Here is a 27860-nt window from a genome sequence, read left to right as displayed (position 1 = left end):
CTAGTGGAAAAAGCTTACCATTAAAGATTACCTTTGAAGGTTTGTTAAGCCTTTCTGGTCTCTGATTGGGTACTTTATAGTTTGTCCTCCTTTGCTGCTAGATCATAAAATGCCTTTGGAAAAAGAAACCGAGGTGAGAGATCAAACATTGTTCATAGCATTCTAGACTTCAAAGCAAAAGTTAAATCTGGAAATTGTGTTGCAGTTGGGAAGTAAAATCACAAATTGCTCATTGGGTAGTTGCCACGTGTGCAGAAATGGTTCAGACTTCTTTCTGTGTATTTTATGTTTCGTGAACTTTATGTGTTTTAGCCCAGATTCCATAATCTTGGACTCTTATATGAAAGCAGTATTAATGCCTTAAATTGACTTTCCAGACTATATTTGCTGCATTGTAAAAACATTTTACCCCCTACATGGCATCTTGCCCCATTAATCACATCACTGAGGCTATGTGAAAGTGTAGGACATGGTCTTCATGCCATTGTTCTTTCATTCATGCAATATCAGGTGATCACCTCCATGTGGCAGTCTATGTTTTACAACCCGGAGAAACCACTGCAAAGAGATAGCTAGTCAGACAGTCTTCCTGTGCACTGTGGGATACACTGCCAATGCTGTTGGTCTGCAAATGCCGGGCATGGAATTGAAATGTGAGGTGGTGTCCACGTGACCACATTGATTTGGGTGGAAAGAGAGGAGCTCTTTGAGGAGGACACATTTAAGTTTAACTCTCAACTGTGAGAATGGGCTGTCCCTGCAAAGAGTAGAGAAGACTTTTGACTGAGCTAACACCCAGTAACATGTCTCTAGATAGGACTAAATGGGTTTCAGGAACACAAAGATGGTCTGAGTAGCTAAGAACAATGTGGATGCTGCTACACCATGACAGTAGAGAAACTTCTAGATGGACACTATTCAAACTAAGCATTACTGTATTTTAACATAGTGTAGGTGATCTAAGCAAAGGTGATCCCTTGCTCTATGTCTAAAATCCATATATGAGTGTGTATAAACCATGTTCCTCTTTTTGTGACTGGGTTACCTCATTCAGGATGGTTTCTTCAAGTTCCATCCATTTGACTGCGAATTTCAAGATTCCATTTATTCCCCCCACAGAGTAGTTTTCCATTGTGTAGATGTGCCACATCTTTATCCATTCTTCAGTTGAGGGGCATCTAGGTTGCTTCCAGGTTCTTGCTATTACAAATAATGCTGCTACGAACATAGTTGAATGGATGTCTTTGTTGCATGGAAGTGGATTACTTAGGTATATGCCTAAGAGTGGAATTGCTGGGTTCTGTGGTAGACTGATTCCCATTTTCTTGAGAAACTGCCACATCTATCTCCAAAATGGCTGTACAAGTTTGTACTCCTGCCAGCAGTGGAGAAGTGTTCCCTTTCTCCACATCCTCTCTAGCATGAGTTGTCATTGGTGTTCCTAATGGCAGGAGTAAGATTCTCATTTGTAAAATGGAAATAATATGCACCCAAGACTGCTATGAGGAGTAAATGACTTGTATGACAGCCCGAGGACTGGCGTAAGGGCAGTGCTGTATGAGCTGTTACTACCAAAGCTGCCTGGTGTGTGCTCTAGGGGCAGATTCCGTGTATTTTATCTTAAATTCCTTACTATGAAAACATCTCTTTTCTCATAGTATCCAGTGAACCTTCAGAATGGCATGGTGCCCCCTCCCCATTTTAACATTGCTCCCAGCCCTCACACTTTCCACTTACAGAGCAGACATTTTCCCAAATATGGACATGCGGACCCCTTTTGGGCCACCTCTCAGAGAGGAGGGCTTGGCACTTCTCTGCTGGCAGCCTGCCTGTCCCTGTTAGCCCATTGCTGCCCTAATGGCTTGTTCTGTCACAATGGCTGCAGTTACCACCCACTTTCAGCCCCCTTCTCATCTGTCATTCTTTGCCTCTTTTGTCCAAGCTCTTTGCCCTAATCCCCTCCATCCAATCGATCATTATTTATATTATATTGGGCGGGATCCTTTGTATTTTAGTTATTTTGATGTAATACATGTTAAGTGTTGTGTACACAGCAGTCAATGGCATGACCAGGTCCCTTCCTCTGTATTTTGGAAATGCTACTCTTCAGGATACTAGCAGCTGATTTTTTTCCAGCTTACAGTAAAATGTAACCAACCTCTGGTATCTCTTGAAAGCCCCTTTAAGATTCCTCAGTGACAGCGAGATGTGCATAGGCTGGGGAATGCCTTATATAGATTTATAGGCAATGGTACCCTGTTTCCTGAATGTACCAGAGCATCAATGATGTTGGCATCTGTAAGCTGGAAATAGTCCATTAGGATAACTGTAAATATTTAATTAGTATGTAGTTTAAATTCTACTGGCAAATAGTAGTAGATTTCTTGAAAACTTTTACAGTTTCTCTTAAATTAGTTTCCTCCCCCCCCCCCCCAAGCAGCAAAGTCATGTGGTCCCAAGTGGAACATGAATGACAATTATTTCTGTTTGATTATGTAAACTACAGTCAAAACAACTTGTCTCACATTCCACAGAAGGGCTTTCTCTGAATCGGGGGGGGGGGGGGGGAGGACAATTTTGAAAGTTTCTGGAAATTGTTATTTGGTTTTTAAGGGTTATTTTTATTAGTCAAGAAAGTAGTAGAAATAGCTTTGAGATTTTCCTGAAACTAAATGCCTGTCAACTTAATGCATTCAAATTCTACTTAGCTATATGTGTTAATAACAGAATTAGTTTCTCCTTTTCCACATGAAGTTTCAATTTGGTGACAAAGAGCCTAGGAAGGCCACCTTAGCCATGAAAAACAAACATTAGAAAACCTAGCCAGAACAGCAAAACTGATGAATATTTTATATTTTTAGCATACCTTTACTACTTTGTAATCCTTTTGTGTCCACTTAACATGGTTTTATTTTTTCATTAAAATATGGGTAATGGTGCATATGCTATCTGTGAACGCTATGTTGGGAATGAAATTAGGCTGCCTTTCCAGAAAGAGGTGAGGCATTTAAATGAAGATAAATAATAAAGAGAAGAGGTACCACTCACAGAACTCTGGGAGGGAGTCAGTGAGCCGCACTGGCTGGCTCAGTAACAAGAGGTTAGAACTATCCAAGGACCAGAGAAGGAAGAAGATTTCTCCATGAACTAGCCTTTGGTGGTCTAGTTTTTATTGGGCTGGTTTATTGAGCAGGATTGCTGAGAATAGAGTATGAAAAGCATCCTCTCCAAATTCCCTGCTGGCTCAGGTCCATGAAGAACCTCATGTTGCTAGGGGATTACTCTTCTTCCCAAACGATGCCATTCCCTGGTGCAAGCATCACTCTCTTCACAATCACTGAGATCAAGGTCATAGGGACAGGTAATAAGAATTCTTCAAATTTTAATTTAAGACTGGCTGCTCTCCTCTGTTCCTAGATTTGGAGGTGTGCATCTAATAGCTAGGGCTGCTTCCTGTGATTATTTTTCTCTGGGAAAACTTTTATGAGACTCTAGGAATATATATGTATGTATGTATGTATATATATATATATATATATATATATATATATATATATTATAAATCAAAGCATGCACTGGTGATAACTCATAAAAATCTATCTTCAGATATCTTTGGACAGGTATAATTTCACCACTCATTAAAGAGACAAAAACAAGTTTCTCTGTGAATGAGATGGATGGGTTTGCTCATTTTTATATCAAATATTCAGTCTTTGCTGAACGTTTGATACTGCAGGACATAGATCATCTTCATTTTCCAGAGTTGATTGACATTTTGATTTTATGATTGCAAATGCCAAAAATGCTACTTAACATAAATACATAATAAAGAATGATAAGAACATGTTTAAGGCTATTTCAGATTTTTTTTTTTGCTAATCCCAAACCAAAATTCACTAAATGATTTCTTCTGAAAAATGTAATCAGCAATCCAGACAGTAATTTACAAATCAAACATTGAATATAACACAAATCAAATACACTGAGAAATGATGGTAGAAAAATATTAAAAGTCTGTTTACCCTGATTAAACTATTAATGTTTCTATAAAAGCAGAAAATCTAGTCTTGAATTTAAGCTGAGATGATTCTGACTAATGTCCATTGTCATTGCATGGTGTGAGAGCACACATGGTGCCAAACACACGTGTTCAGAACCAAGGCTGTAGTATGATCAAAATAGGAGGAAACTGCTAAGTGTGTTTGATTCATTTCTCATTTGATTCTGAATTAATGTTGGGTCATTGGACATACAGAAATCATTCACAATTGCCAATTTTTTGTAACCCCTTCCCACATTCAGTGATGTGTATCCCTGGTGGTCTTAACTTAGGGAAACTGGTCTCTGTAGCATACCTCCAGCTGCTTCTGAAGCTATGAATTCTGTGTCAGGTTAACTAAACACACACACATACACACACACACACACACACATACACACACACACACACACACACACACACACACACACACACACACGAAGCTTATGTTCACAGTCTATTGACAGCATGCTAAACTTGCTGATCCCTTGGCTTTCATTCTAGCTGTGCTTTTACTAGGGCACCCAGAGTTCCATCCAGACCCTTCTATGGGGACTAAGTGACGTGATCTATACATTCTATGAGTGAATTGATTGTGTTGCTTCTTTTGCTGAAAAATAGTGTGAAGGCCATTTTTAGAGAAGACTGTGGTGTACTATATAAGTCTATAAAAGATGCTACTTACACCAGTATCAGAGGCAAAGAAGGCATGTACCAAATAGGCCTGTCTATTTATGTGAGTCTAATGAGTAAGCCCTAACAGTGAGAGGGGTCTGGAGTCATTGCCCTGGCCATGCATATACAGTGTGGCTGTGCTTTTGTTGAGCAGGGGATCTCAGTGTTGGCTTTCCACAAGTTGGGTGTTTCTTGAGCTCAGGAAAGCCAGGTCACCTCTGCAGAGGAAGGGGGTATTGAAGCTACAAATTGCCTATCTCTCCACTATTTTGGCATTTGTATGTGGTCTCATTAAGCAAATATCAGGATGGCTATTGAAAGGCACATAGTGACATTTGCAATTAGATTTTGTTCTCTTTATTATGGAGGCATTTTCTGTGATCCTCTCTATGAGAGTTAGGCAAAGAGAATTAGCCTAATACCCTGCATTTACTAAGAGCCCTGTTCTTAACACTTCTTTACTGACACGTTTGCTATCAATTTTCCAGTTTTATGTTTTAAAAGTTATACCCAGGTTAATTAGCACCATACCTCAGGTCCTTTCTTTTGTAGGAAGTAGCAAATCAGACATTCCATCTAAAGTTACTTACTTGGAGGATTTCTCTTTATCGATTAGGTCAAATGAATAAACCTGCATGACTGGCTGGTGCTGACACACTTACACACCTACCACAGTGAGCTGACTGCTGAGAGTTACTCGTGAAACTTTATTGATGTTCTAGGGAAAACAGCTCGTTAGGGTGAGCTTTCCTGAGACAGAATCATATGCGACTCACATGCATATTCGAGATCTGCAAGGATCTCTTCGTAGGTGCACAGGTTAAAAACGCAATGATGATGTAAACATCAAAATTCGCACTTTTCTGGATCAGATCACAGCCATCTATTCATTATCCTGCATCCATTGGGTTTTCTATGGCCAGAGATGAATTTTGTAACAATTCACCAACATAGTATTGGAGAGGACATTGTTTTACTCTAAAGCCCTTGCAGTGATGACTTGGCCAGAGTTTGCTAGAAGGGTCCCTTTAGCATCTCTGAATGCCACAGCCTCTTATGATTTCACTGGTTCTGCCAGAGGATTAGGACCAAGAGGAAAAAAAAAAAAAAAAAAAAAAAGTAAAAAGCTGGCAGAGCCTAAACTTTGCAGAGACAGTTTGTAGTATTCTTGTCTGCTTGATCTGTAACTCTTTATCCATTTCCTCTAAACGTTGAATCATAAGAAAAACCAAATTAACATATCCCACTTTGGGGGATCTGATTCCTATGATACTTCCAGTTACAATGATTTCTAGCAGGAAATAGTGGCACTCCTAAGTTAGCAAGGACCAGAGGGCTGCTAGAGTCTAATAGGAGAGATGTCTTAAGAGAAACCATGATCTTCATCTGAGGGACACAGACAGCCTGAGGTGGGATGAGCTCACAAAAGAGCCTGAAAGAATAAATTTCCTGCCCGGTGTTGGTGGCTCTCATCTTTAATCCCAGCACTCGGGAGGCCAAGGCAGGTGAATCTTTGTGAGTTCAAGGCCAGCCTGGTCTACAGAGCTAGTTCCAGGACAGGATCCAAAACAATGAAATCCTGTCTTGAAAAACAAAACATAACAAAACAAACAAATAAATAAAAAGAATAGATTTCCTGACGCTGCCTCTCTTCCTTTCTGTAGGGTCTTCCCAGTGGAGAGTCTCAAGTGGACACACACACACACACACACACACACACACACACACCACACACACACACACACACACACACAGAGTTTCAGGAGTCATAGTCAGAGAGTGGGGGAGGGGAAGGGAGAGAGGGGGAGGAATAAAGGGAGGAGGGAGAGAGTAATTGAGGAAAGGAAATCAGAGCTATTTATCACTTGCTTGTAGTGTTAATTCTGAATGCTCTTTTCTGGATTATGAATTCCAACAACATGGGGATTTTTTTATTTATATTTACAGCCTCACTTATCATAGTTCCTGCTCTAGAATAGACACTGTACTCAATGAATTATTAAGTAGTCTGACTCCAGTAGTTCCTGTGTGATTTTGAGTAACTTGCCTATATTCTCAGATGGTCATTTTCTGCATCACCAAAATGACAATCCTGGAGTGCGACCTGTTTCACTCTTGAGGATATTGCAATGACCAAGGGAAGGTCTAGAAGCCAGCAGCAGATCTGCCTTATAAATTGTGAGGTCCTGTGTGTTTGTGTAAGGGAATGCTGCTTTCATGGCCCCTCCCTGAGTTCTGGGGTTCATATTAACTCATGAACTCAGATTGTTACATTGTTACCAGAGACAGAGATGTGAGACTGGAGTCTGGTCCTAAGCAACCCTGACATGCTGACCGTCACCTGTCTTCAAAATCTAATTAAATAGGCAAGTGGTAGTAAGGTTGCAACACGAATTTTTGTAACACTAATAATAGGAACCCAGAGACAGATATTGGGGTTCAAGCTGAAGATCAGAAAAAACAAAGCAGCCAGCCAGTCGCTGATCTCTACCAAGGCTGAAATGGAGATTCTGTCTTCCCTGTGACTGAAACTGGATCTCACATGAGACCCTTTGCTTCTTCTTCCTTATATACCTCTCTAGTGCTGGGATAAAAGGCATGAGCTCTGTTACTCTTTTAGACCGATTCACTCTCATGTAGCCTTGAACTCACAGAGATCCATGTGCCTGTCTCCTGAATCCTGGGATTAAAGGTGTGGCCACCACTGCCCAGCTTCTATGGCTGTGGCTAGCTTTGCATTCTGATCCTTCAGGTAAGCTTTATTAAATCATAAGTAACTGATGGGAGATGCCATTCTGTAAATATGTTTCTCTTATTGGTTAATGAATAAAGCCCTGTTGGCTAATAGGAAAGCAAGATAGGTGGGACAAGGAGATGAGGAGGATTTTGGGAGATGTAGTAGAGGATTCAAGATGTAGAGACTTAAGAAAAGAAGGTCCAGACCTTCTCTCCGGTAAAATAAAACCATATAGGAACACTTAGATGAATAGAAATGGGTTAATATTTAAGACAGAGCTAGCCAATAAGAAACACTAGTAATAGGCCAACAGCTTTATATCTAATACAGTGTCTCTGTGTGTTATTTGGGGCTGATGCGGCTGTGGGTCCAGGCTGGTGGGAAAGCTGCTCATAAATAAATAACCTTATCACCACAGAGGTGCAGAGAAAGGAGATGCATTCAATGTGGTCACATTGGGAAGATGCACAAATGGAGAGAGGTCCTAGGATTCCCTAGGTTTAGGTTTAAATACAAGGCAAGTGGTATGGATCACTAAGCAGTTCTGGAAAAGGTGTGGTTCTTACTCCATCAACCCATGGTTGTCTTGGCTCTAGCCTCTCCATCAAGCTGGTCTGAGGTTTTCAAACCAAGTGTGTATGAACACTTTCCTGCCAGACTGGTCCCACCGCCACGTCAGCCCCAAATAACACAAAGAGATGTATAAATTATGAATAAATTTGATATATAAATTATAAAACTGTTGGCCATTGACTATGATTTCTTATTACTAGCTTTGATTTAATTTTTAACCCATTTCTATCAATCTAAGTGTTCCCATGTGGTCTTGGCTTACCAGGAATGCTGGGTCTGGATCTCCTTTGCCTGCTACATCTCTGCAGAACAGAGAGTGATTTCCTGTTTATCTGTGCTTATATTCTGATTCTGCCCAGCTATGTCACTTCCTGCCTGTCTGTACAGACCTCCAGAACTCTATGATTAGCTAGTGGCAGTATCTGCCATGCTACATCACTTCCTGCCTGGCCAATCAGTGTTTTATTCATCAACCAATGAGACAAACATATGTACAGAAGAATATTCCCCACCATCTCCTCTTTTCTGTCTAAATAAAAAGGTGGGGTTTAACTTTAACATAGTAAAATCACACATGACAAAATAGTTATCAAATAAGAGCTATAGTTAATATTTAGTCCATTAACATTTAGCAAGATTTAAAGAAAATATTCCACCATCTATCCTATCTTTGTGAGTCTAAAGTCTTATATGTAACCTATCTTTAATCCTAACTAAGGAAAACTATAACCATAACTATCTGTCTTTAACTCCGTCAAAGACCACAGAAGGATAGTATATAAACTCTAGAAGTGACAGAGACACCTTGATACCTGGACAGTCATCCAAAGTTCTTCTGTAAATTGGTGCATCCATCTTTGGTCCATAGGCCACAGTGTATCTGGCCGACTTCTCAAATAAGTAGGAAATTTTGAACTGTCCCGCCTGTATTGGCAGTTTGTCAGTCACTTTTCTCTGTGTCCTGCAGACTGTCTGACAGACTCTTCCATGAAGCAGGAACCCTGTAGCAAAGTCCATCTTGTATCAGCAGTCATTTTTCTATGGGTCCTGCATGTCCAGTTTATACAGCACAAAGTTAAACAGTCCAGACAAAAGCAGTTTCTTGCCCAAATGACTAGTCTTGCTATATTGGAAATAAACTCCATAACGAGTTTCTTCAATGTCCATCTTTCCTTCTGATGCAGTTGGTGTTGCCAGGAGCAGTTGTGCCTCAGTTAAGAAAACCCTAAGCCATTTTAAATGCCATATTCTGTAGGCCTTTGAAAAGGTTTGAAGAATGCCTATCCATTTGAAGTATATCTCTATGTATCTAGAAAACCTAACTAACCTAACTATAAGTTAATCTGTAATTTATTATATATTAAATTTTAAATGAGCTATACAAACACAGTTTGTATCAATAACTGTAAATCCATTCCAATACAAAGTATTCATATCTATGCCATAATCCCCTTTTACCTTTAACTTTTACCTTTAAAAAAGAGATGTGATCATTAACAATTTATAATCAACCCCAAACAGCTGGACCAAGCAGCCTTACAGATTACAGCCAGGATTTCTGCATCTTTTTAGAATCCTCCATGACAGCGCCCTTACCAGCAGGAAGTAGTTTGGAAAGAACGACGCCCAAATTCCCAAATATTGTCTATAAATGTTTGTTTTTATTTAAATGGGGTTGATATATACACATTTATAGATAATATTTGGGAATTTGGACGTCGTTTTTTTTTTTTTTTTCAAACTGCTTCTTGCTGGTTGGGGATGATGTAATACCATGGGAATCCTGGCTGTAGTGGTCTGCAAGGCTGCCTTGTCCCAGCTGTTTTGAATGTTGGATCACCTGGGACTGTGCTTCAGGAGGTCTTACTTGATCAACCCATATTAGTCTGGAAGGAATCCACAGCTTTTCATTTTCTGTGGAAACATAAATAAAATCTCTTTTCTTAAATAACATATCCTTATACTTAAATTTTGTGTGTTTTTTAAATTTTTTTTATTTAAATTTGCAACAATCTTGTTTTACATGTCAATCCCAGTTCCCTCATCCTGATCTCCTCCCCTGTCCCTCTTACAACCCCATCCCATCCCCTATCTGCTTCCCAGGGAAGGTGAGGCCTTCCATGAGGGATCCTCAAAGTCTGCCATATCATTTGGATCAGGGCCTAGGTCCTCCCTTATGTGTCTAGGCTAAGAGAGTATCCCTTTATGTGAGATGGGCTCCCGAAGTCCACTCATGTACTAGGGATAAATACTGATCCATTACCAGAGGTCCCATATAATGCCCAGGCCTCCTAACTAACACCCATGTTCAGGGGGTCTGGGTGGATTCTATGCTGGTTTCCCAGCTATCAGTCTGGGGTCTATGAGCTCCCCCTTGTCTAGGTCAGCTGTTTCTGTGGGTTTCTCCAGCCTGGTCTTGACCCCGTTGCTCATCACTCTTCCCTCTTGAAGTCAAGGCACTTTTAAAATATATAAATTGGTCTTTTCCTAGGAAACAGGTTCCTTTTTCTAGGTGTGCCAGTGTTTTGTGCTTTTCATCCTCCTTCTCCCAGTATGAGACTCTTGGGGAAATTCCAGTTTCTTTGAGATCATTGCGACAGTCTGATCCCCAGAGAGAAGGGGACAAGTGCCTTTCCTTCATATATATTTGTCCCCTGCTTAGACAGTTGGGAGATCCCAGACTTTAGATAGTGGGCTTTTCTTTCTCTCTAATCACTCTCCTAATGGGGCATCACTTTATCCAAACTCATGAAGTCTTATTAAATGTTTTGTCTTTGTTTTCACACACTTCTGCACCCTCTTTTACCTGAAGCTCTCTGTTTGTAGGTTTTACTTTTCTTTCTTGTTTTCTCTAGGAAGCATGGGCAGTAGGCCGCAAACACTTTCGAAGGGATCATGTGTAATAAATCTTTTGTCTTTGAGAATCTTAGGCAGTTTTAGTTTGTAATGTCATTGTTTGTCCTCTGCATTTTATGCGGTGCAATGCATTAAGCTCTTCCGTGGAACACTCATAAATTTATAAATAGCATCTCATTTGATCCTGTGACATTGGATGTAATATTTTCTTCATTCATATTTCTACCATGTAGACAGTCAAAAGATGGATTCTAAGACCTATGTTCAGTTATGTAGGTAGAGTGCCACAGTGTCTTGAGCAATGAAGCAATGTTGGAGTAAATGTTGGTACATTCAGACAATTGCTCTGAAAGAAGCCCCTTTTGGGGGGGGGCATCAAAATTTCCATTTTGTTTCGCCAATGCACATACATCTCTCAAAGGCAGAGACTGTTCTTTCCCATAACACTCTGTATAGCATTTGAGAAGTTACTGTTGCTAGCAGATATTCTGAGTGGACACTTAATAGAGGTAGGGAGAAGAATTAGGAACAAAATGTTCTCCAGTTAGTTACAAACGACTTTCCTACTTATGGGCAAGTTTAAATTGTATTATCTTTCTCTATATCTTCTAGAAAGTGCTTTAGTAGGCATTTATCATTGGGGCTTTTAAAAACTGTCAAATTCATGGAACTTGAAATTCTCATAGAAAGTCTGCAGCAGGAGTTTCTATTTTTGTTGATATTTTAAAATGAAGAAAGTGTTAATGCAAAGGCAAGCCTGTGCTCATCACACATTGTAGAATTTCTAAGACCAACAGAGATCTAGAGCACCAAGAACAGCATCCAGAACAGAGTGAACTTGGTGAGTTGTTGAGGAATGAATGGCTCACTGTACATTCACTTCATTTCATGGCAGACGAAACTGACAGGATGATTTGCTAATGGTCACACAGTGACATGGGCAATAGAATGAACATTTCTTGATGTCATAATGTTTTAATTATTGATATCATATTTGAATTGTAATATGAAGATCTCTTTCAATTTAGTCTTTGAATAACTTTAGGATGTGCAAAAATATCAAATTCCTAGGTTAATATCTGTTACATCATCGGAAGGCAGTTGTAAGAATATGCTCATAAAAGTCAAAGGATTGATTTAAGGGGAGGCTAATTTAAAATGTCTGTAAGTGACTTGTTCAAGGTGTGTCAAGTGATTCATTTCCTCCATGCCTGCTGTAAGCTTTTTGTTCTCCTCTGTGATGTATCATCATGGTTTCTCATACACTATCAATGACTTTTAGTTGGAACAACCTGTCTCCCCTGGGATATAACCCATCTCTTACTTGTCTGGATTTATCAAATGTTCAAGCCACATCAGTGTTCATGCTGATTGATTTTTTTGCTATTTTATAGGATGGAAGAACAGAGTCAAGTTCATGCACCTGTTTGAAGGGGCCCAAACTATCAGAGATTGGAACAATTGCCTGGATGATCACCCTTTGTGATGCTCTCCACAACTTCATCGATGGTTTGGCAATTGGGGCATCTTGTACTTTGTCTCTTCTTCAGGGACTCAGTACTTCCATAGCTATCCTGTGTGAGGAGTTTCCTCATGAGTTAGGTGAGAGACCCAGCTCACAGGGCAAGAGGTGATGGAATCTTACACTGGGAAATCTCGCTCCTATACTGAAATGAATGACCTGTTATTGGAAATTGTTGTTATTATCGTTATTACTCAAGTCTCGTCCCCAAACAGAAGGAGGCACAGCTTACTTGATGTTTTCTTCTTCTAGGGGACTTTGTGATCTTGCTCAATGCGGGGATGAGCACTCGACAAGCCTTGCTATTCAACTTCCTTTCTGCATGTTCCTGCTATGTTGGGCTAGCGTTTGGCATTTTGGTGGGCAACAATTTTGCTCCAAACATTATATTTGCACTTGCTGGAGGCATGTTCCTCTACATTTCTCTGGCAGATATGGTAAGAAATTCAAGTATTTTATTTTGTGTTAATTTGACCTTTATAAATGAGCGTCTGGGTTATGAATTGAAGAACAGCCTTTTGGCTTCCCACTGTCTTCAAGGGCTGAGAGGTAATCCAGAGTTTTCCCTCCCTGACCACCACATTTGTACTAACAATAACTTAAAATGGCTATCCTTCATTCTTTGATATTTGATCTCATGGACAGTGATGAAGTGAACAATTTTTATTAGAACAGTGCTATTTTCCAAGAACAATTTTTATTAGAACAGTGCTATTTTCCAAGGCCTTCTTTATGTGACTTCTATTATAGTAGAATTTTGTAAGGCCTGATCCTTCTCTTGCATGAGGATATCACATTTAGAAGAATAAATAACTTGACAGAGTAAATAATATTTTTTTAAGTTCAAAATGATTTGAAATGAAAGCTTTTGAAATTACTAAATTAAGAAAAATTAAAATTTAACAATATTTAATTGTTTTAATTTGGAGACAAGGTTTTTCTTTGTAACAGCCTTGGCTGTCCTGGAACTCACTTTGTAGACTAGGCTGTCATGGGACTCACAGAGATTAGCTTGCCTCTGCCTCCTGAGTGCTGGGATTAAAGTCATGTGTCACCATGCCCAGCTAAAATTTGACAATATTTATTTGGGTCAGTATGTATTTATATTTGTAGGTGTATGTATGTGTATGTGTGTGTAGATAAATACCCTATGTGTTTTCTAGGGCATCATAAACAGTTTTCTAGAAAATGATGTGTCAGAGTATAAAAAATCAAAGAATATTTGTTTGCATTTGCAAGTTAATGTATTATGTATAATTTAATAACTTAACATTTCTCCTCTCTATTATAAGCTCCAAATTCTAAGTTTCTGTTCAGTGAAGGCACCTGAAAAAGTGAGGATTCAGCTCTTAGAAGCATCACAGCAGTTACATTTTTTCTTCCACAGAATTATGTCACACACTGTCCTTACTCCAGATGGCCACTTCTTCCTATGATGTAAAAAGGCTCTATTAAAGTTATTCCCTTTATAGAAGCGATACAAGTGATGCTCTACGTGACATAGTAGTTTTCTTATTTTAGAACAGTCACCCATTTTATCCCAATAAGAACTTCTCACCAGTTCTGGCTTCCCTGTGGACTCTGGAGATCCCTAGCCTGGCTACATAAAGGATTTCGTAGCATATGTGGCAGATCATACCAAAATGTGTTTCTAAAACTTGACTTACACGTCCCCTTGTGTAAACCTTTGCAGTAGATGCTATTGCTAAGAAAGAGAAAATTTATTTATACATTTTTTTCTTTTTACTGAAACATCTAGGACTTTATTTGTGTTCACTATAGTGAAATGACTATAATCTTCAACACTAGGCCAATATACAATTTATTATAAAGCCTTGTTATCCTGTGACGATAGAGCAATCACAATGGGACAAACTAGAAAATACAAGAAGTAAACCAAGTTAATTCAAAGCATTGGTTCAGTCAGCTACACAAGCTTCTCTTCAACCAGTACTGAAAATTCTGAGACAGGCAGGGTACTTGCTTTCCTGAGGAGTCCTGTCCAGGGGAGCTAAGTGAGAATTTAAGCTAATAAAAGTGGCACACTTCTAACAAGAAGGGTCCCTAAGACCAGCAAACATGGTGTGCAACATGATGAGGTGGCACAAGGCAGGATGGTTAGAATTTCAAGATTTCAAGAATGTATGCCTGAGGGTGAAACCTGAAGGGTTGAATTCCTTTAAAATCTGAGGTGTAGACAATAGTCTATGCGAAGAGAGTCGAGGGGAGAATGTTTCAAACCAGGCACATCCCCTGTGGCTGAGTGGTTCATGTGACTATTTTAATTGTTTTACTCTGGGTGCCCCAACTTACTAGAATTCCTCGCTATGAGACCTGATCCCAAACTTTGGCCTGTCCAAAATGAATGCTCATTTCCCTTTAGAAACCTCAGACGAGCATTTCAGGTTTCACCACAAGATGGCGACAGCTGTTTAATAGTTTAATAATGTATCTTCTAGTTTCCAGAGATGAACGACATGCTGAGAGAAAAAGTAACTGGAAGAAAAACGGATTTCACCTTTTTCATGATCCAGAACGCCGGGATGTTAACTGGGTTCAGCGCCATCCTGCTCATCACCTTGTATGCAGGGGAAATAGAATTGCAGTAGCCAGAAGTGGAACATAGCGTTGTTGAAGGGATTGAATAAGAAATAACGCAAAACATCTCCAAAGGGATTTTTTTTTTTAAAAAAGAGTATCCTATTAGTTAAAAAATTTTTATTTACAACTAGAGGTTAAGGAATCCAGTGACTGGCTTCAGACAACGTAAAATAGGTGAAATTTGTTGTTAACGAGATTCTTTAAAAGGTTTTCGGTTTCAGTCTGAAATGGCAGGTATATGGGGGCCTTTGGTAAATACCTGTTTTTTAATGTTTTATGTATATTAGAAAATTATCACGAGGAAAAACACATGCAGTCACAAGCATACACATGGACCCAGAGAAAAACACAATCTAGGTCATGTAAGGGGTTAAAACTTGGTCAGATTAAAAAAATTCAAGTCCTTTCAGAGTGGTTTTCTTTCAGTTAGTATGTTCTACTGCTTTTGAGGGCAAGTGTATCAAATGTGGGAGAAAATCAAAACAGCTCTGGTGCACCCACGAACGATTCCAGAGCTTTAATGATCGCCTGAAAGACAGATTGCTCACAACGTTAGTTCAGTTTTATGTCTCAATTAACAACTTGTAAGGTTGTTTTGAAAGCTATTCTAAAGTAACTTGAGCTAGGAACTATGAAAGGCTTGCTAGCCCCACGAAGCTTGGGCTTAGGGGTTTGTCTTTGAATATAAAGTGGACCAGACTCTGCCAAAAAGGTCAGAATGGCTTCCCAGTGATTTATGCTGCAGTTCCAACCCTCAGAAATGACAGAGGAGTATGCAAGACTGCTCAGAACTCTGTCTCACCACATTTGAGATTGCTTTGTGATGGGGAATATGTTGGGTGGGAGAAAGAAACTGAATGTAATTTTGAGCAATTTACTCTTTAGAGATAAGCATAATTATTTAGCAGGGAAAATTCTCAATAAATGCAAAATAACAGCTGGACTGTGCTGTGTCAGAGACTGACTGACGATGGAAGCATGTGTTCATTAGGGGTGATGGACAGCCAGTTGGAAATGTCTTCTTCTGTGTTCAGCATGTGTTTTTCTGTATGGTAGACCTTTGGAGAAAACTCAGCATGCTGTGATTATATTTCTACCTTTTGTAAGAGACAGAGCGTGTTGAGTCTTTGAACAGGTAGTAGATCATTAGTCTGAATTGAACATCCTAATCTCAATTCACACTCCCAAGGAACTTAAAAAAAAAAAAGATGATTTGACAGTGATGAAAATTATTAATAGATACCAACAGTTTTCTCAGAAATTTTGTTTTCCTATAAGCCAAAACATGTTTTCCTTTAATAGCAATGCAGGTTTGATAACCATTTAACATGTTTATGTATATTTCACTCTGCGTCTGACAATTGAAAACTATTATTTGACCGAACAGTAAACACCTTTGAAGCCATGCACTGTGTCAGTTATTTTTCTTTTCATCTGTTTTGAATGACTGCCATGTACCTGCTATTATGTGGAAGAGTGACGAATAGGAAATTGGTGTTTCAAAGATATCTAGCAAATAAATCCTACAAAGATTTATTTTCCATTTCAATAAACATAGTCTATATTATTGGATATTTCCAATGTGTTTAACAATCTTTGCTTTTAAAAAGTGCAGGTTGTATGTATTTTCAAAAATAATTTATTTAATTTTACTTCATGTGAATTTGTATTTTGCCTGCAAGTATACTTGTGTAAAGTGTTAGATCCCCTGAAAATATAGTATAGGCAATTGTGAGCTGCCATATGGGTGCTGGGAATTGAACCTGGGTCCTCTGGAAGAGCAACCAGTGCTCATAACCACTGAGCCATCTCTCCAGCCCAGTTATTTGTATTTTTAAAGAAACAATTTATGGCACAATATTTTTAAAAAATAGTTTAGTGATCCTCATTGTACATGTGGATTGTCTGGAGACTTTTTGGCATGCTTTTTATGTATCTGGAGGACAAAGGACACGGGGCAGTGGAGACTCAAAAGCAAAAGACAATCACTTGTTGGAGTGGAGGTAGAAGGGAAGGCTTGACGGCACTTATGTTATCCTGGTTAACTGTTTTCAAGTAAGCACAGCCCTGTCAGTAACTCACCGTCTGTGGAGGCATGCAGTATACTAGATGAATATCCTATAATCTTAATATCGCTTGGGGAAAGGATTTATTTCATATGACAGGATGAAAATCATCATTGAGGGGAGTCAGGGCTGGAACTCAAGCAGGGACTGAAGCAGAAACCATGGCAGGACACTGATTACTGGCTCTATCTCTGGCTTATTTGGCCACTTCAGTAACAGCTCTCCAGATGGACTTAGAACCTACTCAACAAGAGGGAAATAATTGGAGGGAAGCCTACAACCACTACTTATAAACCAGCATAATCATCAGAATTTAGAGATGCTAGCAGGGTAAATAAAAAATTTTTACTGTATAATATATCAGAATATACATAGTATCCTCTCAAGTCCCTATCAAGTATCTATTATTTTACTTTTTCCTGATTGGAGATAGCTAATACTAGTGATAATCCAAAGTCTTCAGAGCCATTGCCCCCTTCTAACAGTTATCTAAACGTTTTTAATGAAAATAGTTTCTTTTCCTTACCCATACAGGTAAGTGCCTTGGCTTAGTCCTGTTGAGGAGAACTCAACTTTTCTAAGCCTCCAGTTGCCCTGGCTTCTTACTGCAGCAGTGGCGGGATGAAGCCAGCTTTTGAGCCCAGTGTTGGATGTCTCTGGAGACAACAGAGGGCCATAATGATTTCTAGGCGCTCAGCAAAGCCCTAGACCTTGTTGAATATTTCTGATTTACCACACTTAAGTGCCTGTCTCACCTTGTTCTGCTTGGCATTGTCTTCCTGTAGGTCTCTCTTTGATTTTATCAGGAGGCTACCATGATTTCCAGACAATTTCTGTGTTTACTTAAGATCTGTTGTAATATAAGAGGTTCTCAAATGGATGCTTGTTAGGAGTAGGTTTTTCCCCCGCCACCAGTCCCGTCCCACCACCACACCAGTCCCAATTAACACACAGAGACTCTGTATTTGATGTAATGCTGTTGGTCAGTTACTTGTTTCTTATCGGCTAGCTCTGTCTTAAATATTAACCCATTTATATTAATCTAAGTATTACCACGTGGTCTCATCTTACCAGAGAGTGGGGCGGGCATCTGTCCAGTTTCTACATGCTGACTCCTCCCTACTACCTCAAATCCTCCTTGTCTCCTAGTCCCACCTATCTTGCTTTCCTATTGGCCAACAGTGCTTTATTCATTAACCAGTATGAGAAACATATTTACAGAATGACATCTCCCGTTAGATCCTCTTGGCTGTACTATCACAGGTCATTCTTCAAGGATACACTGCCTTCCACACCATGTGTTTCAATCTCTGTACTTAGTTGCTTTTCTGTCCATTTCCTTTTTGCGTTAAGAATGCAAGAAACATTTCCTCAGGACCATTTGGCTTCCTGATTGAAAAGTCTTACTTCTCTGTGGTTCCAGAGCAAGAGATTCTACTATAAAGTTCAAAGTTGGTGAAAAATAAAGTGGATAAACTGGAAACTCCTAACATTATCCTGTTTATTAGAAGGCACATTGCCTCCCGCCATGTTGTTAGGATTTTCAGATAGATAGTGTTCCGCAGGCATTGGAAATGGCATGGCATTGTGGAGGGGTTCTTAAATGTTGTAAGAAAATGATAGTATCATGGTATGGAGGATTTGAAACTAGGGTTTAAGGGTAAGAGGTTTTCCCTCAGTTTTATGGAAGAGCTGTGCGCTGCAACATGGTGTAGCACAAATAATAAAAACCTAGAGTCAGATATTATGGTTAAAGCTGATCAGAAAAGCAAAGCAGCCAAGCCACCAGAGAGCTCTTTCCTCTACTGAGGCTGGGGAGATCCTGTCCTCAACGTGGCTGGAGACTAATTTCCTAGACTGAATTCCAGCTCTGAGGCCCTCCTCCTGTTTTATATACCTCTCTAGTGCTGAGATTAAAGGAATGCACCACCATTGCCCAGCATTTTTGGCTAACTAGTGTGGTTGCTGGGATTAAAGGTGTGTACCATCACTGCCTGGCCTCTATGGCTGTAGCTAGCTTTACATTTTGACCTCAAGGAAAGCTTTATTACACCATAAACAATGTTTCACCACAACATGGGGCTGGCACGACAGTTTTAGAAACCTAGACATCTTCCATTTGTCTGCTGTGCTGCATTTAGTCTGTGGTTCCCACTCCCAAGAGGCTTTATGCCATCTTAATATGGTTCCTAGAGATCTGACTTTGAACTCTAAGCTCCACCTAGCAGGAAAGAGGACTGGATAGAAAGGCAAACAGTTCCTACTCAGCTCTTTCTTTACCCTTTTTTGAGCAATACTTGGTAGAAGTAAGATCCAATAACATTTATTTATATCCACTGATCAGAGTGAGAGTCACATGTGTAGATCAGCATTTAGCTAGGCAATACTGCATTCAGCTGGATGCACTCCTGTGGTGGGGAAATCAAGATTTGTCACTAAGAAAAGTCAAGAATAGCTGTGTGCATTGGCCATCCTTCTGTCTAAACAGGTTTGTAGCCATTTCATTGGTTGTGAATGTGTGTATGGGCCAGAAGTTGATGTTCAATGTCTTCCTCAATTCTCCAATCCCACATTTTTGGAGACAGAGTTTCTCACTAAACCAAAAGTTCATCAATTCAGCTAGATTGTGTGGCTAGCAAGCCATAGAGATCCTTCTGTCCCCACATCTTCAGCCCTGAGATTACAGCATGGACCTCCATTCTTGGCTTTTCCTGTGGATGCTGGGTATCTGACCACAGGCACTCATGCTTATTCAGTAAGCATTTTACCTATCTTTAATCAATGGCAAGTATTACAGCTGAGCTGATCTTATTCTTTTTATTAGCATGCATTAATTATGCAGAAGAATGAGTTTTATTTTGTTTATATATATATATATATACACACACACATATACTTTTCACAATATACACAATATATTTTGCCATTTTCAAACACATTGTATTTTGCCTTTTTCACACACACAAGTGTATTTTCTTTTTTTTTTGCCATTTTCACAGGTATAAATAATAATTTGACACATTTACATACACAATTTATTTTTCTGTTTACACACACACACACACACACACACACACACACACACACTGTGCTCTAACCACATCCCCATCATTCCCTTCTCACTGCTGTTAACTCCAGCTCCTCTACTTTCACATCTTCTCTTCTGGTGACCCAATGAGTCTAACTAGTGTTGTCCTCAGGAGCACGAGTGAGGACTTAGTTGCAGAAGCAGAGGCACCATCCTGATGGCTACACAAGTGATGGAACCCTCTTGCCTTCCCAGCAGCTATCAGTGCCAGGAGAACCTCAGGGAAGAGGAAGAGAGCTTTCCCTATACCCCTCTTCCCTCCACAGCAGGAGATTGACAGGGCCAGTATTATTCGTATACAGATGTACTCATTGTTTTTCTGTTTCAGTCTGTTGTGAGTGGCATTTATTTATCTTAAAATTTAAGAAAAAATAGGAAAACATGTATGGATTAAAGCAATCTAATTAATAGATTCTTGTTCAAGACTATGAAAGTAAGTGCAATTAGGAGAAATTAGCAATATATTTTGGAAATTGTGTGTTTTCTTTTATCTGTGTGCCAGTTGCTTACAGATATTCTGTATAGGGAAAATCTGGTCTAAAATATTATTTGTTATGTGAATTTTGCAGAAAACAATTTGAAAATATTTTATTAGAATATATAAAATTGTGGGTAATTGGGTGGTCTACACATCAGTTCTCTATTTTATATACTTTTGTTTGACTTGAGCTTTGATTCCAACCTAATGTAATTATATGATTTTACATTCCTCAGAATCCTGGGTCAGAACAATCCTCATGTCATCCCAAATTTCAACCAGAAGATCTAGACAATCCTGTCTCCAAAGCAGGTTTCAAAAGCCAATAATAAATAAAACCAAAGTTGAATTTTATTTACTCCAAATACGCAGTTCAAGAACCAGTGCCTACAGTAACACATTGACATGGACCCTGTTTTAAATGCTAGGCCAGGCTGCAGCTGAAAAGTCACAGAAGGATTGCATGCATTTAGGACACTTGTAGGTGGAGCATGACAGGAGTCCTTCCAGCATGCTGCTGACTCCACACAGCAAGGGAGCCCCTTTCTGATGAAACACCTCCCACAGAGCTCACTATGGTGCCTGCCTCCTGTAGAGGACTGGTGATTAAATGTGTTCCATTCATTGTGGCAGGCCTTGTATTGAGATGCTAATCAGAAGCTGGGTGGTAATATGTCAATAGATGGATGACCCAAGTGATAGTCAATCACAGCGAACGGAGATCTTTTCTCCACCATTCTGTATTTTGTTTCTACAGAAGGCTGAGTTATCCACAATTTAGTTGGGATTGGTGGGAGAATCGATGAGGCTAGTTATTGACTTTGGTTCACTATCTTCCCACTAGCTTTTTTGGTCTCCTTATGGCTCAAGAAGGTCTCCTCCAAAGAGTCTACTATTGGCTTATTCGAAGAGTATGAAATGAGTGTTTCCAGGAAACACTGCACATGTATGTAGATTCACCACTACTTACAATAGCCGAAGAACTGAGGTGTTTCTTAGCATATGAATGGAGAAAGAGGTTATGACTTATTTATGTAACGGAGCCGTGTTCTACTACAACAGATAAGGCCCTGTCATTTGTTAGCAATGTGAACATTCTGTTAGGTAGAACAAGTTAGACACAGAAGACAAATACATGTTCTCACACACATATGGGAATTAAAAGTTTAATCTCGGGAGAGGCGGAACGGGAGGTTGGGAGTTGAGGGTTGTGAGTGGGAAGGGAAGGTGGTTAAGGTGTGTGAAGTTTAGTTAGCTAGGAGGAGTGAATTATAGTGTCAGATACCAGAGTAAGGAAGTGACCATGATTGACAACTATGAATTGATTTTTAAACAGAGCTAAAATACAGAGGATACTGACTGTTTCAACCCAAAGAAATGTCAAATGTCTGAGGCAACAGGTTTGGCATCTGACCCTTGTTCACTGTGCACATATATTGAAATATGAGACTGTACCCCTCGGTAGGCATGATTATGTCTTAATTAAAAAATAAGAAAGCTTTCTGTAGAGCAGAGCTATTTATCCCATCTATGGCAAGGGCCACTCTGTGGGTGTTATTTCTAATTTGTCACAAGTTGGTACTTTTATGCACAAGAATGAAGTAAAATTTTAAATAAAGAGACAATCGAAACTCTTTCTTGTTCAATAATAATAGACTTATGTGCAATGATATCAAATTGCTTTTGGGGTTTACTGATGCATACTCTTAGTTTCTATACCTATCTCAGTTTCTGTTGTGTAGCATTTTGTTTATATTCAAATAAAGCTTGCTTGGAGTCGGAGGGCAGAGCTAGCCACTAGTTACCATAGAGGTCTGGAGGACTGTGCAGAGAGGGATTAGGAAGTGATAAGGTGGGGCAGAGAGAAGATCTTGGCCCTTTTGGATGGAGGAAGGAGAGAGGTAGGAAACAACAGGTGGCTGTTCCCTGCTCTCTGATTCTCCAGGTTCTTATCCCAATATCTGACTCCTAACTTTTTATTGATGAAGATTAATTAGTTTAACACATCAAGTTTCTGCACTTGGCTCATCCAAGGACCAGTTCTTGAGCCATCGCCCATCAGGCTTCTCAGCATCTCTGATGACTGTCTCCGTTGCCTTGGTCTGTGGTAATCACAGTTTTGCTGACTTTTGGGAAGTTGTTCGATTAATTTGCATGAGTAAACCACTTTTAAAAAAAGAATAGTGTGGTAGTTTGAATGTAATTGCTCCCATAGGCACATAGGGAGTACTATTAGGAGGTGTGGCTCTGTTTGAGTAGGTGTGGCCTTTTTGGAGGAAGTGTGTCACTGAGGAGGCGGGCTTTGAGGTGTTATATGCTCAAACCATGCCCAGTATCTCAGACCACTCCTTGTTGCCTGCATATTAAGATGTAAAACTCTGAGTTCCTTCCCCAGCACCATTTCTGCCTGCCTGCTCCTACATCTGGACTAAACCTCTGAAACTGTAAGCCACACCACTAAATGTTTCCTTTATCAGAGTTGCCATGTCATGGCGTCTCTTCCTAGAAATAGGAACCCTACCAAGACAGAAGCTGGTACCAGGGACTGGGGTATTGCTGTGATAGGCCTGACTGTGCTTTTTTTTTTTTTTTTTTTTTTTTTTTTTTAAGAAGGAATATGGGTCTTGGGACCGTGGATTAGAAAAGCAGTTGAATGCTTTAAGTTTTGCCTAATGGACTACCATAGCAGGGACATGGGAGTCAGTGGTACTGAGTGTGGTTGAATTGCGGATGCCTGAATCAAGTGGTTCCAGAAGACAAGAATATTAATATGTGGCCTAAAGATTGTTCTTGTGATATTTTGGTGAAGAATGTGGGTTTTTTTTTTTCTTGCTTTCTGAAGAGTCTGCCTGAGGCTGAAGTGAGGCGATTTGGATTAATTCTGTTGGCAGAGGAAATCTCAAAACAGCTTAGTATATACAGACTCTGTTGTGTGGTTATTAGTGGCAGCTCTAATGGAGATTTACAATGAAAGGGAGCAAGCTGAGCAAGGAAAACACAATATGTAGAACAATTTGAGGAGAAAGGAGCACCAGGAAGTGGAATGGAGCCAAGTCCTGTGTCAAGGAGATGAGAAATTAAGAGATGGAATAAAGAGAGTGTTGACCCCATGGCAAGATCCCACCCAGCTAGATTTCCAACTTGGGGAAAAGAATTAAAGAAAAGTTTAGAGCCAGGCAGTGGTTGTCCATGCCTTTAAACCCAGTACTCGGGAGGCAGAGGGAGGCATATCTCTAAGAGTTGAGTCCTACTTGGTCTACAGAGCAAATTCCAAAGCAGCCAAGCTTAGGCAGTGAAGGCAACCATCAAAACCAGGTAGCCAGTGAAAGTGTAATTGAATGAGGGGGCCATATTCCAGCTCCAGCAAGCAGCAGAACTTGGTATCTTCGGCCATATGGTTAGTAACTTCAATCCTTAGAATGTTTTACCTCCAAATCTTTATGATGCATTGTAAGTGATAAATGAGATGTAAGTAGATGGGCATGTCAGAGTATGCTGGGGATTCGGCCACTTAAAAAGAATAAGGAAGCTGGCTCCTCCTGTTCTTTCTCCAGATACATTGGATTGATTTTGTGAGTAGGTGTAGATTTTGAGGAGAATAATTCTTTATCCTCATATAAGTCATGTGATCCTGATTTTTAGATGGAATTCCTAAGTGGCTATCCTGGTTCTATCTGTGTCATTGGGCACAGATTTGAGGAATCCACTAAAAATATCTTTGGAGTTTTTACCAGGGACACTGGGCTAGGTTCTTATTTATTCTTTCATTGAAGAAATGGTGGTGGATGGATGCTCAGGGACAGGCATTTTAAAGATGGTGCTTGTCTATTGGAGAATTAAGACTGGAAAGTGTCTTTCCCAAATGGTTCTCTTTTCTTTTTCTTTCAAGGCTGAAATTAATATCTTGTGACACACCTACCTCTCTGTGTGGAGAGGTAAAAGTGCTTTCTGGAAAGGACTCAGCGGGTGCAAAGAAACTAGATCATCCTTCAAACTGGTTTAAAATACAGAAATTGCAGTTGCTATTTCAAGATCAGGTATAAAAATAGATAATGTAGAGTGGGGGAAAGTTTCATTAAATATAACATTAGTATTTCTTAGTATTGGCCTATTGTCAATCAATTGATAGGTATTAGCCAAGATGTACTTCTACTACTTTGGATTATGTTACATTACTTTGTTCATTCACTGTCTATTATAACATCTATGTATTAGGTGCTGCTTCCTCTAAAATGATTTCCTCTTAAAATAATTTCCTATAGATGCATAATTATCAAAATGTCTCTGGGAACACTATATCACAATTTCTTACTAAAAATTTGCTTATTTGCTTATGTCATTAGAACATTTCTTTCAATTTTTTTTGTTATAAGTATTTTCTTCCAGTCAATGAATTTCTAGGCCAGGTTCAGGTAGTTGAGGGCTTTATGAATATTGGATAGTGTCTATATCCAATGTATGCTGAGACCACAATCTGAAGTAAAGTGGAAAATAATATCTTTCTGATGACAGAAACTCTAATCCAGTACACCAATATGTTTCCTTTCAGTGGCAGAGGGCTTGATTCATACTTGGCAACTAGATACCATTCATGGGTGAGGAAGGATAGAAAACAGACCACCCCAAACAAAACCAAATAGTCTACCTGGTGTCACAGGATGGCTTCCACAGTTCAAATCACCTGTACTCAATGGGAAACTGTTTAAAGACATGTTCACTGTTAAAATGGGGTTACTGTTGCTGGTAAGCTGGAAGCCATTCCAGCTTGTGACACACGTAAGGGACTCTGAGAAAGAGTTTGCTAGTGGGCCACGGAAAACAGCATTAATTGTGATGTATGTTGGTCCGTGTTCAAGTAGATTCTTTCCTGATTTTGGAAGTTGTTTACTTCTTCTGGATATGATATCAAAAATTAGGTTTCCTTTGCTAGCACTTGGTTTATAATTTTTCATCTTCTACCTACCCTGTGGAATGATAGTACCTTATGCCCACCTACCTCCCAGCAAGTGGGTGTTTGTCCAGGTTATCTTGCGTTGGGGCTCACCATAACCTTCCCTCAGGTTATGTGAGTCACTCTTTACTAGGACATTTCTTTACATTCATTTTTAGTTTTATAATTTTTGGAATATTTTCTTAGAAATAGTAACTTATTCAGAAAAGCAACATGTATATTGTGGATAAAGTGTTTTTGGAGTCAAAGAGAACAGGTCTTTATTCCTACCTCTGGTGACTACGAGCTTTGTGAAGCAGGTCATGTGTCTTTGTATGAAAGTTTCCATTTCTATAAAATAAGGATAATACTTTCCATCTCACAGAATTAAATGTAACCACATGAAACACACTGGGTAGGTAACAGATATTTCTTGTGAGTACCTTAATTTATATTATTTTATAAGTTAAAAATTCTCTAAATAACACTTAGGGACTATGGATAGTTTGTATTTCTTGTTTACAAGGCCACAAAATAATTGCAAAGTTGTACTTTAATTAATTTATTTAATTAATATTTAGAGTAGTTTTTATCATTTTATCTTTAAATTAATTTTTATTTAAATTACATACCAATCCCACTTCTTTCTCCCTCACGTCCTCCCATTCCCTCCAACTTTTTAGAGTCTTGTAGTGAATTCCAGGCTAGCCTTCAACTTTTGTTTCTCCTTCCCTAGCCTCTCAAGCATTGGAATTGCAGGCACCCATCGCTATGCTTGGCACTTAATGCTACTTTTATGCCCTCACTCCTGTCCTAGATCTGTACTCTCATGTTTAGTAGGGATATTATTGAAGCCCCCCATAACATTTTCATTCAAAGCTATGATGCTTGGCAAGTAATATGTAAGATTATTGGGATTTCTGCTTGGATTTAGATGCACTTATTAAATAATGTGTCATTCCCACTTTGCCCGACTGAGAGATGCTTAAATTATAGTTTTTCTTTGGCATTTCCAGTGTCTTTGTAGTTATGGTGTTTTTCAGATATACATGAATAATCTCAAAATACTGCAGAGTTTTTCCCTTTTTTTAATATTACTTTTACTGGAAGAGTAACTGTAATGTAACCCGAAGAAGATTCTAATATTTCCATAGAACTTTGTGTTCACTGAAATCTCTCCTAATAATTTGCATAATTTCACGGTCATTTTAACGTTACAAAATATGTGGGACAAGTAATACCACTATTTTTTTTTTGTAATAATAAAGCTTTTATTCCTACCGAGAGAAAACAACATTTCCATGAGAACCAAAAATCGTTTATGATTAGAACACAGTAAAAAGTCTGAAAACAGCTCAGTTCGAAAAAGTACCCTCAGTCTTCTGGGGACAAGGGACCTTCCTTGCTTCCCTAACAGTGTCCAGACTGAACCTCTAGACAACGTACCAAGTAGGAAAGTCACATACTCTACAGCAGGACCAAAAAAGGCTGGTGGCTCCTTACTCAGCTCACAAGGCCCAAGTAATCATCTATCAGAGAGCCAATAGCAAAAATGTCATTCTTGTCCACACGTGTCCCCACAGTCTTCAAGCGGATCTCGTCATCCTGCTGAATCACAATGTCCTCATCCATTGTCTTGTAACAAGGTGGGTTGGAGTTTGGATCAAACTCCATCTCTGATGGGATGGAATGTCTAGAGATGAAACAAGACATGGGCCCAATTTCTGTGAAAAGTCCAACCTGGATAAAGAACAAAACCTCGCGCTGGCTGGATCACACCAGCACCAATATTGTCGATGGTGTTGACAGCAATTACAAAGCCATACTTCCCGGTGCAGGTCCCCTCCACCTCGGTGAAGAGCTTCTGCTTCACCGTGTTGAGTAAGTTGGGACCGAAGTAGTGTGGGTGCAGCAGGATCTCGTGCTCCAGGGAAATGTGGTAAAACATCTTCAGCAGAAGTTAGGACACCAGAGTACCGAACTCTTTACTGGCAACATCACCAGAAGCCAAGTAATACCACTATTATAATTTAGATGAGGAAAGTAAGCTCTAGAGAAGTGGTGATTGGTTGGAATTAGATGTTAAAACATCTCATTTGCATGATTTTGCTTGTTTTAATTTTCTTATTATTGATTGTGGCACTGAGTGCAGTCAGAGGACAGCTTCCTAGTAGTCATAGTTATATCTCACCCCCCCCCCCCTTTGTGTTCCATGCCTCAGACTCAGGTGAGCAGTCTTGTGTGACTTATGTCTTTGCCTGCAGAGCCATTCTGCAGATCCTGCTGTATTAATTA

The 27860-nt window shown here is 39.4% G+C and overlaps 1 protein-coding gene and 1 pseudogene across 2 annotated transcripts in view; one reads left to right on the top strand and one right to left on the bottom strand.

Annotated features, from left to right (window-relative positions):
* The window catches only part of Slc39a8 (solute carrier family 39 member 8), a 55094-nt gene extending 40009 nt beyond the window's left edge, over nucleotides 1-15085 (top strand). For both annotated transcript variants that reach the window (XM_051185446.1, XM_051185445.1), the window contains exons 7-9: nucleotides 12275-12482; nucleotides 12655-12839; nucleotides 14862-15085. In XM_051185446.1, coding sequence (XP_051041403.1) covers nucleotides 12275-12482; nucleotides 12655-12839; nucleotides 14862-15011 — 543 coding nt within the window. In that variant the 3' untranslated portion in view covers nucleotides 15012-15085. The remainder of the gene's footprint in view (nucleotides 1-12274; nucleotides 12483-12654; nucleotides 12840-14861) is intronic.
* Nucleotides 15086-26997: 11912 nt separating this feature from the next.
* Nucleotides 26998-27536, bottom strand: LOC127222974 (DNA-directed RNA polymerase II subunit RPB7-like; annotated as a pseudogene).
* Between the last annotated feature and the right edge of the window lie 324 nt (nucleotides 27537-27860).

This window comes from Phodopus roborovskii, unplaced genomic scaffold, assembly GCF_943737965.1.
Source record: "Phodopus roborovskii unplaced genomic scaffold, PHOROB, whole genome shotgun sequence".
NCBI lineage: Eukaryota > Metazoa > Chordata > Mammalia > Rodentia > Cricetidae > Phodopus > Phodopus roborovskii.
Note: the sequence above shows the minus strand (reverse complement) of the source record. Positions and strands in the feature narration are given on the sequence as shown.